The sequence below is a fragment of the Mustela nigripes genome, chromosome 12 (assembly GCF_022355385.1).
Source record: "Mustela nigripes isolate SB6536 chromosome 12, MUSNIG.SB6536, whole genome shotgun sequence".
In the NCBI taxonomy this organism is placed as follows: domain Eukaryota; kingdom Metazoa; phylum Chordata; class Mammalia; order Carnivora; family Mustelidae; genus Mustela; species Mustela nigripes.
In genome coordinates this window covers 48,015,802-48,031,055 of record NC_081568.1, presented here as the reverse complement: position 1 = coordinate 48,031,055, position 15,254 = coordinate 48,015,802, and the positions used below count along the sequence as shown (strand labels likewise).

The 15,254-nt window shown below is 42.8% G+C and overlaps 1 protein-coding gene across 1 annotated transcript; it reads right to left on the bottom strand.

Moving 5' to 3' along the window:
- Nucleotides 1–414: 414 nt before the first annotated feature.
- On the bottom strand, nt 415–14,137 carry LSM11 (LSM11, U7 small nuclear RNA associated). Its single transcript, XM_059417259.1, has 4 exons — nt 13,670–14,137; nt 8,628–8,767; nt 6,095–6,178; nt 415–5,637 (listed from the first exon to the last, which is right to left on the bottom strand). Exons 1-4 carry the CDS (start codon nt 14,112–14,114, stop codon nt 5,227–5,229), a joined length of 1,080 nt encoding a protein of 359 aa, XP_059273242.1. The 5' UTR covers nt 14,115–14,137; the 3' UTR covers nt 415–5,226.
- Nucleotides 14,138–15,254: the final 1,117 nt, after the last annotated feature.

The window sequence follows — 15,254 nt, the reverse complement described above, 5'->3', positions numbered from 1 at the left end:
TATTTTCGGAACCATGTGAGGATCAATTAGTCAAATGTGGTCAAACCCTTAGAGGGAGCAGAGTGAAGGGTGACCTTAGCATGAAGAGAGGGGGTTAATGCCAGTGAGCTACTAGGTAGAATAAATTCACAGGGCAATTACCACTGCTTGGAGCTTGGAAGAGATAATTCATGATGTGGGCCTAGCTCCTTTTCTAAGAAGGAGTTTCTGTTAAACATGGAAGAACAAAGTCACCCCAAGGAGAGTTGATGTAGATGTGTGTGCTTTGGTAAAGAAAAGGCACAAGGTTACAACAATGAGATGGCAGAAGGCTTGAAACGCATTAACTTTCAAGGGGTGTCTTCACTTGGTAATAAACTCCCCTGCCTCCTCCCCTCCACTACCCCTCAAAATCAGCAGAGACAAAGCAGTCAGTACATTAATACAATCATATTTATTACAGTTTCCAGACTCCCATATGACACATACCTAAAGCAGAACACTGCAAACTGACGTTATTAGCAGCAATCCTCCCTAAACATGAAGAATTTAGGTGAACTTCACAATTGGGAGTAATTTCAAGACAAGATTATAAGTTATGGTTTTTCTTTTAGCAGCTGGTATATGAATACTCAGACTATAAATACAGAGAGTCATCCAGGTTAGCCTTGTCTAAAAAAACATTAATAAGTCACGGAGCAGAGGGGTATCCCCAGGGCTGCCAAACAGAAGGCTAATGTCTTTAGATGTCAATATGAAATAAGCAAATCACTTTTCAAGACATCGCTCACTATCTGTGTTACTGTCAGGACAACAGAAAAAGAACTGGACAGCTGCCCTAGAACCTAGCTTACACATAATTCAGCCAGATAATCATTTAAATAATACCTCCCAAGATTGTTTAGACTTTTTTTTCCCCCACAGCTCTAAAAACATAACATCAGACATAACATCAGACATTTGCTCCAAAGGATTAAAAATCAAAAGCAATTGCAATGTATTGGGAATAGCTTTTATAGCTTTCCTGAGGGACAGTTGCCATCTTTTCAGAGAGTGTTTTTAAAGCAGCACTAACTCTGGTAGCTTATCAAACTACTTCTCATTCTAAATAAATAAAAGACCAACTGAAGGTCTCAGGTGTACTTATTTCTTTTTCCCTAGATCTCTGAGCCATCCAAAGCCATTCCTTGACAGATAGCTTTCATTTTTATTAGAGGAGTGCAATAGAAGTTACAAACACTTGAAAAATACTCAAAACACTGAGAGTAAAAGAGGCGCAACCCTTCCTCAGAGCCCAGGAACCTGTGACAGGAACCCCAAAGACTTATCTAAAATCCACCAACTCAATTTGCAAGTAATGACAGACCACCCACCTTTGCAACATAGGCACAGATAAGATTTTCTTGCTTTACAATCCCTAAGGAAAGCATCTGGGAGTTACTGCCCAGGAAAACAGAGGTTGATGCATAGAAGCTACTGAAAAGGGGTTGATTGAAGTTAGTATCTGGCACAGGAAGAGAAAAATTAAAACACTTGCTAAACCATTATATCTATACCATGATACTCGAAGGTGAATCCTGGCCTTCCCATAGCAACCACTTCGTTCACAAAAAATACATAAAAATGGGAAAGCTTTGAGGCAGCACCAGTGACAGCCGGCTGTCTTTGAATAACTTTAATTTTTCCTAAAAGCAAAAATTAAGAGAAAATTTACAGAATCAATTCTATTTCATGATTTTGCCCATGTCAGTGGCTTTGGGGATATTGCAAATAGAAATATAAAACCCCTCAGCATCAACTTAGGGTTCTATTTTTCTCTCAAGCTTCCTAGACTTCTGTACACAGCTTCTGAGGATTAAAGAGCTCGTGGTTCATGCTTTGACAATCTCTAAAGGTATGCCTGGACAGTTTTATCACAAGGAGAGATGAAGCCCCTCCTGACCCAACAACTCAGAGCAAGGATTCTCATGCACCTAGACTTTAATGCGAATGGTTTCTAGGCTTTCTGACTTGATATACACCATGCACAGAGAGCAAGAAACTGACTGGTGTAAAGCCATCTGCCTTAGACACGGCTAACGCTGCTACCCATCTCACAAATGGCCCGCCATCATAAGATGGTCTCTGAAAGAGCATAAATGCTTCCCAAGTTCTAGAACAAACAACCTAAAGCAGAAGTTCTCCTGGTGGTAGAGGCACAGGATCACCTCTGTGCACAAAGAATGCCACATGAAATCACTCTGGGTGTGAAACCACATCTCCCATGGCTCAGTGCTCCTGAGAAGACCTCAAGAAGTGCACAGGTATGCCCCATGAACTGTCTCGGAAATGAATTCCCATGTTTAGAGATTACTTTGAAGAACCCATGTTGGATGTTCAAAAATAAGTACTATTCCTACTGAATGTCCTAAGCCCAAATCCCTGGAGAACACCTGAAACCAGTTTTGTTGCATTTCAGCTGTGTAGGGCACCCCTTCAAGTGAGCTTGTGGGGGCCTCCAGAACTCTACCATTCTGGCTATCACTTTCCTTTTCTCTTTCCTTCTCCTGAGGAAGACTTCAGTTATTTTCATAGCAACTTATTAAAATGTTCTAGGTGATGACATATTTTGAGCAGCATGTAAGTTAACAGAACCAATTTTTTGTTCCTTTTGAAAGATTTCTACAATAATAAAGAAAAGGCAATACTTTTAAAAATTGACTTTCCTAAAAAAGAATTGTCATACTTTATAGAAAACACCACATGTACTATTTAAATAGTTTTCATCCTAGAATCACTAAGAGGGGCATATGGGCACATCAGACTGATCACATGAGTTTAAAATAATTTTCAGAGCCAGAATTATTAGATTAGACAGAAAAGTAGCAAACCAATCGTTATCTGGACATATGAACATTATATACAAACATGAAAATGCAGCATGTGTTTAAAATAAATCACATTAGATTTAGTCAGGCACTAAAATGAATGGAAACGGATATATTCCTTTTGATACCAAACTTATATTTTATTGGGAAAACCTGGTATCTACTGCAGCTTCTAGCCGAGGGACAGAACGGCAGACACAGGAAGACACCTAACAGGAAAGACTGGTAAAGAGGTAGAGGCAGGGGTGCCTGATGATTAAACAAGATAACTATTAACTGAGTAACTGAGATTTTAGACATACCACTTAGACGAGAATTTAGATGAGCAGATTCCAAAGGTAACTGCTTGACTTTGTAACACGGAACCTCTCTAAATGTTTCTGATATGGCTCTAAAGAAAAATATTTACAATGCATTTTAAAATAAAAGCAAGTAAACGAAACAAAACAAAACATCTTCCACAATTCCCCTTTGGGGATGTGTCATTTTTAGATGTGCATTGTCCCTTTGGTACTACCGTATAAATCCCTTGAAAAGTTCAGGGGAATTCTTTCTGACGATAATCAGAAAAGGGCTGGGGCTGGGATGTAGGGAAGCAGCAAAGAAACACTACTCTTCTTTTATTGAGGATATTCTTCTAAGAACTTCCATTTGCCTTAGGAGAAAGAAATGGATTATGGAAAACAGTTCCTGAAGATATCACTGCCTTCTGAGGACAAGTTCAAAATTATGACACCTACAGAGATGACTTTCGTATGTAGCACCTACCCTGCTCTTAAGACATAGAACTCTTACCAAGCTATGAAATATAGTTAGTAAAAGTTACTCATGGCACTTAAATATTTTTAGAGACTTTAAAATGCCTTCCTAAAATTCTCTGTCTCAGTGCCCCTGTGAGGTAGGTGTCTGAGGGGAAAAACTGAGGCACGGAGGGGTTAAGTCTGCTCTCCCTTTACTGCATGATGAGCCTGTGGCCCAGCTAGCAGAAGGACCAGGTGGCCTAACTCCCTCGACGTTATTCACCCTGCTTCTCAGAAGGCTTACCTAAGTTACATAAAAAAACACAGAAGGGGAATTTTTTTTTCAAGCATTTTAACTAGTTATCTATTTCTTATTCTCACTTTGAACAAGTTATTCTAAAATAAAACCAAATACAAACAAAATGAAAAGTCAATATTGCCTAACAGTCTGTGTCTAGATGTAGCCTGTTCTGTACTAGTGATTGAAAAAGCATATATTATGATTCAAGTAGAAGTAACAGAGGGTGCTACAGTGTTCCCATTACTCAAGCCAGGCTATGAGTAAAGTGTCCCTTATAGATGCCACCCACTGTACTTTGTAAGAATCTCTTCGGCGTGACACGAGGGAATAAAACTAGCACTCCCGTTTCATGGAAATACCATTCTGAAAGTTACTCTACACAGTCCAGCCCTAACTGGAAAGGGAACTCTCAACCATATGATGCATACGTACTACTGAGTTCATGCAGAACTCTTTGAAGCCATATATGAAGGTCACAGTCACCTGCCATAAAGCTCACAGAACAGTTCACACTACATACAGAAGGGCAATACTTGGGTACATGCACTAGCACCATGCCACAGAAGTGTAGGAAAAGGACAAGAAGCCACCTCATGAGAATCTTCTAGTCCCACCTGGCATGCCAGTCTCAGAAGCTACCTCTGGTAAGTGGGGAAGACTCCCAAAGTCCCGTATCCCTTTAAATAATAAGGAGGGGTAAAAACAGAATATTCGTTGTTGGCTGCTTTGAGCATACCAGCTACCTGAATTTTACTCTTTCATAAGTTAGTAGCTTTCTTAGTTTTATAGCTATTCAAAGGTAATAAATTACATATCTTGATGAAGGAAGAATGGTGTAGAGCAAAATTCAAAGGTCAGTTACAAGTTGTGGATACAAGACTACTGGGAAATTTATACTGCTACTCTTAGAATCAAATTCATGAGTACTTAGGGCACTAGCTTTTAGAAATGAAATAACTTTTTTTGAGGTGTTTTTTTCCCCTTCCATCCTTATAGTATCTGTGGGGTGAATTTAATTCATACCAGACCTCTAATTCAAATGAAGATTTGATACTTGGTTTCAATGTCTAAAGTTGACCATGACATCAAATAAGATGCAGGTTGTTTCCTCCGTACAGCTTCTGACTTGATATTAATGCAAATACCCACCCTCCTAAGGCCTCTGTGCCCTGGAGGGAGCTCCTCTTCCAGAGGGCCTGAGCCTGGCTCTATGCTCTGTACATGCATGACCAGAGGGAATTATTCCAACTCAGAGTTTCACTGGGGTACTAGGATACAGCATAGCAGCAATTCATGCATTTTATTTCTAAAAACCAAAGCTCCCATGAGGCCGAGCTGGTCACTGTGCAAGATGAACCAGCAGGACATTCTCGCCTCGAATGAAAATCTGATTTATGTGTCGAGTGAATACCTGCTGGTAATCCACTTTGGGCTTTCGCTTTTTCTTACGGGGCTGGCCCCTGGAAAGGGTGGTGGCCCTGGAAAAGGTACCTCCCGCACTTGACCCTTCTGTCCGTGTAGTCCTCCCTGACATCTCTGACCTGGACTCCTCCCTTGCAGATGCCTGCAGGGAAGAAGGAACAGAGCGGGAACGCCTGCGTGAGCCCCGGTCAGTATCTCCTCTTCCCCACACTGAAGCCACCTTCCAAGTAGACGTCTGGGAATATCTGGACAGAGTAGAGTCTTCAACTGCAGACTTAGAATCTCCTTCTTTTTTGGAAGAATCTTGAAGTTTTAGGCGATCAAACAGCTATAAGGAAAGCAATGATAAGTATCAGCCTTCTCTTTAGCCTCCGACATCCCTATTTGAATATATAGAAAAAACCCCACCAGATTGCTTAATTAGGTTTTATAGGCTCCCTGTTGTGCATTTTTTAAAAAAGTTAGTAATAAATCTTTTGTGTGTAGCCATAATACAGATAAATCAATAATGTCAAGAGAAAAGGTACCTTCTTTTTCCTTTGGTATAAAATGGAAAGATTTCAAGAGGTAACCTCTTGTTTAAATACTATCCAGGTCAAAAGCAGACTCATTTACGATTAACTGAAAGCATGAGAAGTGAGACTAACAAAGATCTTCGTTCAGGCATACATAGTGGACAGCAACTGAGCTCTCCCACTAGGAAATCTGGTCGCCACACTCAGTGATCTCCATTTCTAAGCTTGAAAGCACACTGGGTACTCAGGAAGTCAGGGGAAACAGCCTACCCTAGTTAGAGTCAATGAAGAATCCCGCTCATATGCTTTGCCTAGAACAGGTTTTCGGTAGGTCTCATCCACATCAGTAAGTGCCTAGAAAAACACCCAAAGGAGAAAAAAATTCAGAAAATTCAAAATATTATTGTTATAGCTTCCAGGAAAAATTTTAAAAAGCAGAATAAACATCTCATTTAGAGGAACTAAACTTACCAAGTGACTCTGCTCTTGGGCAGAAAAAAATGGTAATACCTGGTACCCTCTGTGTAAGATTTCCAAGTTGCTATCATCATATAATATTGGTATTATATGGTAAGGGGCCTTTCCAAAGGTATGGTAGAGGTTCTTAAATTTCAGTATGCATAAACATCTAGGAAGCTTGTTAAAATATCAATCCAAGGCTACTTCCTAGATATGCTGATTTAGTAGATTTGGGATAAAGCCCAAGAACTTTCTGCTTTAACCAGAAACTCTACAATTGTGATGTAGGATGCCCCTAGGCCGCATTTTGAGAAACACTATTCTACTGCTTCTTTTCCTTCCTCAGTTTCTAGGTCTTATGACAGCAATGAACAGGTATTAACCAGAGTTTCATATAAAATTGCTGGTGAATTTTTGTCCCTGAGAGATCAGTCTCAGAGGACAGCTATTTAGGATTCAGTGAGATCATGTATGAGAAATCAATTTGAAAAGTGTAACTCATCCCACAAATATAAGCTGTCAGGATTATTATTATGGCCATCATATCAAAGATGTTCTCTTAAATACTTTTCCTTCAAAGGTAAAATTGTAACAGTAAAGTACTTTTCCCTACATTTTAGATATAAGAAAAGTGGGCCTCAGAGAAATTACCTTGCCTAGAGTAACACAACTACCAAGTGGTAAAGCTAGGATTCAAATCCAGGTCTTTCCATTCCACAGTGGTTGAAAAAATGGTCTTAGGAGTCAGAAACACCTGGAATTAAGTTCTAAAACTTCCACTTACTGACAGGATAATCTGGGCCAATCATTCAATACTTCTAGCCTCAATTTCTTCATTTGTAAAATAGAGCAGTAGTAAACTTTGCTCATTGAGATAAACCCTTAGTATACTATCCAGCAAATGCTAAGTGCTTAATAAATGCCAGCAACTACTATACTCATCTAGGAGAATGCATGGATGAAGACAAAATGCAGGAAAAAGAAAAGTTGGAGATGGAAGACCATATGAAAAAGAAGTACCAGAAAGCCTGGTGTTCCTATTTTAACTGCGTCATATTGAAGTTGTGCTATAATGTATCTCTTTATTCCCACAAATGTCTAGTAAGCAGACAGCCTCTAGGAGACTGGGGGCACACTTCCTTCCTAAGGAAATACCACACAACGTGTCTGGCTTATTAGGATGCCTGCTTCCCCTCTATCTTCATCTATCTTCCTAAAACTGTAGAGTAAAATTCCTTTCTGAAATTTCTGTACCTAGCTCTGTGGTAAAATACTAGTCAAAGTGTGAAATCAATAAATATTTTGAAATGAATGAAAAATGGTCAGTAGGAAATTGATACAAAATTCCTAAACAGTTGGAATAGGTAACTATTCCTTAAGGCTGGGTTTCTTAACCATAGCACTTGACATTCTTTTTTAGGTTATGCATTTTTTTTTCCATTTTCTTTTCTTTTCTTTTCAGTGTTCCAAAATTCATTGTTTATGCAGCACACTCAATGCTCCATGCAATACGTGCCCTCCTCAATACCCACCACCAGGCTCACCCAATCCCCCACCCCTCTCCTCTCCAAAACCCTCAGTTTTTTTCTCAGAGGCCACAGTCTCTCATGGTTTGTTTCCCCCTCTGATTTCCCCCATCTCACTCCTTCTCTCCATCTCCCAATGTTTTCTGTGTTATTCCTTATGCTCCACAAGTAAGTGAAACTGTATGATAATTGACTCTCTCTGCTTGACTTATTTCACTCAGCATAATCTCCTCCAGTCCCGTCTATGTTGATACAAAAGTTGGGTATTCATCCTTTCTGATGGAGGCATAATACTCCATAGTGTATATGGACCACATCTTCCTTATCCATTCGTCTTTTGAAGGGCATCTTAGTTCTGCTATTGCTGAATGAACATTGGGGTACAGATGGCCCTTCTTTTCACTACATCTGTAACTTTGGGGTAAATACACAGTAAGCATTTGACATCGTGCACCAGATACTTCTTTGCTGTTGGTGGGCTATCCTGTGTGCTGTATGATGTGCAGCAGCCCCTCTGGCCTCGACCCAGTAGATGCCAATAATACCCTATGCCACCGTGATGACAATTTAAAAAATATTCCCAGGCACTGGCAAATGTCCCTAGGAGGGAGAGAAGAGTAAAACTATTCTGATTGAAAGCCAATGCCTTAAAGAAAAGGAATCAACAGAAAGTACTCTTTTGTTGTCAGCCAAGAATGCAAAAATCCTAGTTCTTCTGGGAAGTTATTCTATAGGTTTTCCTAAATAAGGTTACTTTAGACAGACAAAAGATGTAATCACTAAGAAGTTCTCCAGCCTCTTAAGAAAGGCTTAATTACCATATTCCAGAACTTGTCAAAGGCGACGAGGAAGCCTGTACAGACGCCCCGAAGACCCTTGAAAGTGCGGATGTGAACATTCACTTTCACTCCCTCCCGGATACAACGATGGAGCTCACCCAGAGGGCTGCCTTCATGCACTGAAACAAGACAAGAACAGTGAGCATAGCATGAACATCTGCTCTCGTTCCCAGAATTAACAACCAAGACCACCTAACCATTTCTAGCAACATTAGGCAACATAGTGCAGTGGAAACCTCACTATGGAAAGAGGAAGGCCCAATGGGCAACATAACTAGTGCAGGCAACATACACTGAAATAAGGCAAGATTCCACCAGACGGAGATAAAGCATACATTTGTTTATCATCGAAGTGTTTCACTACTCATACATCCTGTGTTCTATGATGTCATTGATTCTAAGATGCACCATTATTTAAAAATGTTTTTTTGGGAAAAACCCCATATTAAATGTATACATCAGCAGCAAAATTCTTCTAAGTTCTATATCTGGGTAAGAAAACTTTTTTAAAAAAAGATTATTTATTTATTTATTTGACAGAGAGAGAGAGAGAGAGAGCGAGCACACAAGCAGGGGGAGCAGCAGGCAGAGGGAGAAGCAGGGTCCCCACTGAGCAAGGAGCCCAATGTGGGGCTTGATCCCAAGACCCTGGAGATCCTGAACTAAGCTAAAGGCAGACGCTTAACTGACTGAGCCACCCAGGTGCCCCAGGACAACATTTTTAAGGATAATTCTCATGAAGCACATATTCAGCTTGACTCTTTACCAAAAAACCCAAAACCAAACAGCATGTTCATATGTTTAAAGGAAACAAACCACGTAAAACATCCGCCCTTCATCATGTGCAGTGCTCTAAGACAGAAGGGACTTTCGGCCACCCATCTGAAGACACTCCATGCCTAAGCTCTCTGAAGCCGCTAGATTCCAGTGCACATCGTCTTTACACTAGGAGGAAGAGACGTGATTGCATTCCAAGCCTGGCTGATACAGAGGCACCTGCTAGGCATTAGGCTCCTATGATACTGCTGATAAGTATCACATAAAAAGAGTATGACGACTCATGGGAAGAATGCTGGGACTATAAATTGCAGCCTTTACTCTGATGGATTCTTTTTTTCAGAGCTTGGGAACGGAGATGAATTTTATTTTTATTACTTCACATTAACTTAGCCTTCACAATATGAAGGCTATACTATATAAAACCTTCCAAAAGAAAACCACATGTGCACACACACACACTCTTACACTCACACTCACGCATACACAGTCTCAGTCTTTCCTCCCAGATTTGCAAGGGAAAATCCTCTGGAGACTGATTACTGCCATCAGCTGCAAATACACAAAAATTTCTGTTTTGTTTCTAGTGGCATGAAAGAGAACAGCAGTCCTGCACTTCGGTTTGTAGAACTAAGCAGGGAGCCTGCTTCCTCCTCTCTCTCTCTCTCTGCCTGCTTCTCTGCCTAGTTGTGATCTGTGTCAAATAAATAAATAAATAAATCCTTAAAATAAATAAGTAAATTCTCAAGGTTACCTACCTAGTGAACAGCTGAGCCAACACCCGATACAGGCAGGGTATATTTACATCCTGACCTGGAGCTTTTAATTATGACAGTCTAAAACAATAACCACAACAATAACCTGTAACAATCACAATGACATTTAACATTTACTGAGAATTTCCCTACGTGTAAAGCTTTGAATGGGTTAACTAACTTAAACCTAACAACTATAAGTAGATACTATTACTGTTCTCACTTTACAGATGAGGAAACTGAGGCCCCAAAGAGTTTAAGTGACTTACCTACTGAAAACAGCTAGAAAGTGGAGGAGTCAGTGTTCAAAACTAAAAAAGTCAGCAGTCAAACCCTTGAGTTTGTGGTCTAAACCTCCATAAATACATTTTACTACTAGAAAGTAAGTTATTAGAAACATTGCCCTAAAAGTGCTTTCACTTAAGAATACACATGATGGTTCCCACTGTCTATCAAAACAAAGTCAAAGAGAAACTCTTTGGTCTTTAAAGTATTTTAATAAATCCTTCTCTGGACCCAAATTCAGTTCTCATTACCCTAGACAAACACCCCTCTGCCTCAGTTATGTGGCACCCTCCACCCACCAAAAGAAACAAGAAAAATGAGAATGTACTCCCCTCTTCCTTTACTTGAGATTAGCATAAAGGCCCAGACACACAGGCCCTGGACTTGGACAAACTCAGCATTAAGTTTCACATGCAAACTAACTAGCTATGTGATCCTGGGCAAGTAGTTAAGCACAACAAACTTCATTTATAAAATAGTATCTAGGGGTAAAATAAGATAAAAGGCATCTAAAGGGCTTAGCAAAGTACACAGCAAAGTACACAGCACTTACCAGCTAAATAACAGTAGCTATAATTAGCAACAATGAAATTGTCTCTTGACTTAAAAAAGGACATGAGGGAACTTTCTGGGATGATGATTTGTTCTGTATCTTGATTGCGGTGGTAATTTCACAACTGCACATTCGTCAAAACTCACTCAAAATGCTTGTCATCTGGCAAGCATTTCTGACATCTGCCACTGAACACAGTGACCTAGTTAGCCATTCAAAGCTATTTTGTTATGTGTAAATTATACCTCAATAGCTTAATTTTTAAATAATTACTGTTATCTTCAACCATGTCCCTCCTTAAAATTAACTTTAAGATCTGAAGCCAAAATCTTCCGGGAACTCTTTCTGAATAAATTTAATCTTCACCCTTGCTTCTGTACTTTTTTTACTTTCTTCCTTTTTGATTTTTGAAGATTCATTTATTTATTTTAGAGAGAGAGTGTGTGCATGAGCAGGGGGAGGGGCAGAGGGAGGGAGAGGAAGAGAAGCAGACTCTCTGCTGAGTGGGGATCCCCAGGCAGGGCCCAGGATAGATCTCACAACCCTGAAATCATGACCTGAGCTTAAATAGAGTCAGACATTTGACTGAGACATCCAGACACGCCTGCACTTTTCTTGCTTCCTGAAGCTCACCAGTTCTCAGTGATGTCTACCCATGTCTATCATGTATAGTCATGTATACTCATATATACTCTATTATGTATACTATCATGTATATGAGAAACAGCTGTTTCTAGTGATGTGATTAAAATTTTCAGTGCTGTGGTGCCTGGGTGGCTCAGTCAGTTAAGCATCTGCCTTCAGCTTAGGTCATGATCCCAGGGTCCTGGGATCAAGCCTGGCGTCAGGTTCCCTGCTCGGCAAGGAGCCTGCTTCTCCCTTTCCCTCTGCCTGCTGCTCCCCCTGCTTGTTATCTCTCTCTCTGACTGAAATAAATAAATAAATAAATGAATAAATAAATAAATAAATAAAATCAATCTTTGAAAATAAAATAAAATTTTCAGTGTCTATAGCATATTCTGAGATATTGATTCCAGGCATATATTTAACCATGGGAAATCAACAAAGGTGTTTTCATGCTGTCATCCCAATATACCACAGTGCTCTATAGGTAAAGCTAAAACCACTTGCCATATAGAAATAAGTCTTTCCCTTGCCAGTCTCAGTAGCAAAGCAACAACTGGCAAAATGGAAATAAATGTTACAATCTGAGGCTTGGAGTGCATTTCCAAGATCTGATAGTGGCAAAAAGTCTAGGCAAAATAAGGTCCCCCAAACTGCTCTTATTTTAGGAACATGCATACTTTATCTTTGTGTTACTGTTGGGCAAGCAAGCTGGGGTTCACCCTAGCTTTGGCAAGAATGCTCTGGCACTGTCACAGTAAATGATCTGACAAAGATACATCTAACTGCAGACAGCTTTTCAGGATGTTTCTTTCTTAATAAACACTTCTAGGAATGAAACAAAATACTCCCTGCTTAGCACAACCCTCTAAAGGCAGTGATTTAATAATGTTACAATTTAGCTATCAGGATACAGATGCTTTCTTTGAATGGCTAACTAGGTCATGGCGTTCAGTGGCAGATGTCAGAAATGCTTGCCAGATGACAAAAGACATAACCCTTGGTTGTTTTTATTCCATGTGCATAAGACCTAACTCACACATTAGCAACCTCCCCTGTTTACAGCTTTACTCCAAGGATCTATTAGGAAGGTCCAAGAGATTCCCTTGTGTCATTTACACCTTCAGAACTTAAAATAACCTGCGCATATGGTAATATGAGTCTGACAGACACACTCCTGCGCCCATCCTGGCAGAATGGCTGTGAAGCAGTGTCTGGGTTTAAGTGGCATGTGTGCCTGCTGCATTCCAGCACTTGTGATTTGGTAATGCAAACATGTGTATCAATACCCCATAGCCCTTCTCCTATAAGCACCCTGGAAGGAGCTGTCAATGTGCAGGAGTTATGAGATTATGCCCTCTGGTCTAACTGAACAGACAGGTCTCCCCACACTCCATCCTACCATCCTCAATCCCCCTAACCAAACATCTCCTTTCCTGAATACTGGTTGTGCCCTCCCCTCTGGCCGTGGTCCCCAAGGTTTCTCATCACCTCTGCAGATCCTCCTTGTGATGTCCCGTTTCCGGGCCCCACCACCTCTTCTGATCCTCATCACACCCGCAGACCCTCGCTGCAGGCCCCTCACCCCTGCAACCACTTGTACGGACCCCGTTTACCTCCGCGGACTTACACCCTTACCCGCCAGACCCTTCCCATGGCTCCTCATTACCTCTACAGCCTTAGCACTCTTCCCCCGCTCCCCGCTCCGGCAGACCTCTCATGACTCCAGAAGACCCTCCCCACACCCCCATTAGCCATTTGACTCATGGAGAACTTCCTTAAGGTGGAGGATTATCTCCGCAGCCTTCACCAAGACCCTCCCCCTAATGCGTGCGGACCTACTCCAAGTCCCTAGCGCCCTGCAAATGCCCCCTGGGCCACCAGCTTCCGGGCAGCCCGCGGGGCCCTCGTCCCCACAGCGCCCCCCCCCCCCCCCCCCCCCCCCCCCCCCCCCCCCCCCCCCCCCCCCCGGCCCCCCCCCCCCCCCCCCCCCCCCCCCCCCCCCCGCCCGCGCCCGCCGGACTCACAGGGCATTCGCGTGAGCACATTGCGCGGCGCCTTCCTGCTCCGACCCGGACCCCGCCGGCGCGCCCCGGCGGCCCCGTCCCCTTCCTCCTTGGCCACCATGAGGCGACGGAGGCGCTGGATGCGCTCGGGGTCTGGAGCGGGGGCGTCCTGGCGGCGGCGGGTTCGGGCCGAGGGCCCGGCAGCGGCGGCGGGGACCCCCGAGCCCGCGGCCGCGCTCCGCGCCCGCCCGCGCCCGCCGCCCCGGACCCCGGTCCTGAGGAAGCTCTCGTACTCGGCCAGGTTGTTGAAGCAGGGCGCGTTGGGGTAGGGGATGGGCGGCAGGCGAGGCGCGTACAGGGCCAGCAGAGGGTCGAAGCTGTCAGAGCTGACATCCAGCCGCGGGCTCGGCGGGCGCGCGGGGCTCCCGGCGCGAGCCGACCTCGCCCCCCGCTCCCGCTCCTCCATGTTTGAAAGGCCCGCAAGCCGAGGCCGATGGGAAGAAGGAGCGGAGCCGCCAGAGGGCGGCACTGCGCAGCCGCGGACTGGGGTTGCACTGCGCCGGCGTGGCCGCCGGAGGGCAGCATCTGTCCGCGCTCAGGCCCGCCGGGCCCTTTGCACCGGTTGGATAACAGGTTAATCTGTTTGAACGCGTGTTTCCCCAATTATATCATTATCACTTAGGGTGTTTCTTAATACTCCAGATTCCCCGGGGGTGGATCTTGGAATCGGCATTTTAACGAGCTTCCCTAGGCGTTTCCCTGCTCTCAAACTGCAGTATACTCCCAGCTTGAGCTGGTGGGAAGAGGCTGGAAGAGGGCAGAGTCCCAGTATGCTTTCATGCTGAGCCTCACTGGGGGCGAGCCTACCTGGGCTCAAGTTATTTCGCTTCTTTGGGTCTTTACATTCTCACCTGAAATATGATAGAAATAGTACCTAACCCACCAAAATTTCCTAAGAAATGAAGACATACTGCATGGAGAGCATATAAACGCTCTATGTTAGCTAGTTAGGATTAGACAATGAAGCTAGGATGGACCCCAGTCCTCCATTTCCTGCACCCTATGCAAAAAGTAAATTGCACTAATACCAGAGCGACCTTAGTATTAAAGAAAACTCACTGGATTACTGATTTCCTAAAGCACTGCTTAGGCAAGTGGAGGAAACTAGGATCCAGCTCTTGGAAGCCAGGATGATGGAAGATTTAGAAGACCTGGTTGTACCACTTGATTATTTTTTAGCTTCTGTTCAGCAAAACATTTTTGCTTTTTGATATTAAAGTAAACGTCTGTACGGAAGGCCAGGTATTACTGCCTCATCCAGCACAGCTAAGATGTTTCCAGTTACCTACAAGCCACACAAATCACCTTCCTGCCACCACTCTCCTTAACTATGTAGTGTTAATTGTATACTGGCCGTTTGTGTTTTAACATTTCTTTAAGCTTTGGAAAGCCCAAGAGAATGCTGTTCTCTACCTTAGAAAGCAAGATGAAAGTTAATAAACAACTGTGAAACCCTGGAAAGAATACATGATGCAGCAAAGAAAAGCCATCAAAGGGTGTTCCGCAGAGCACTATGGGTTATGGCAGGGCTATTAAATGTCTATCC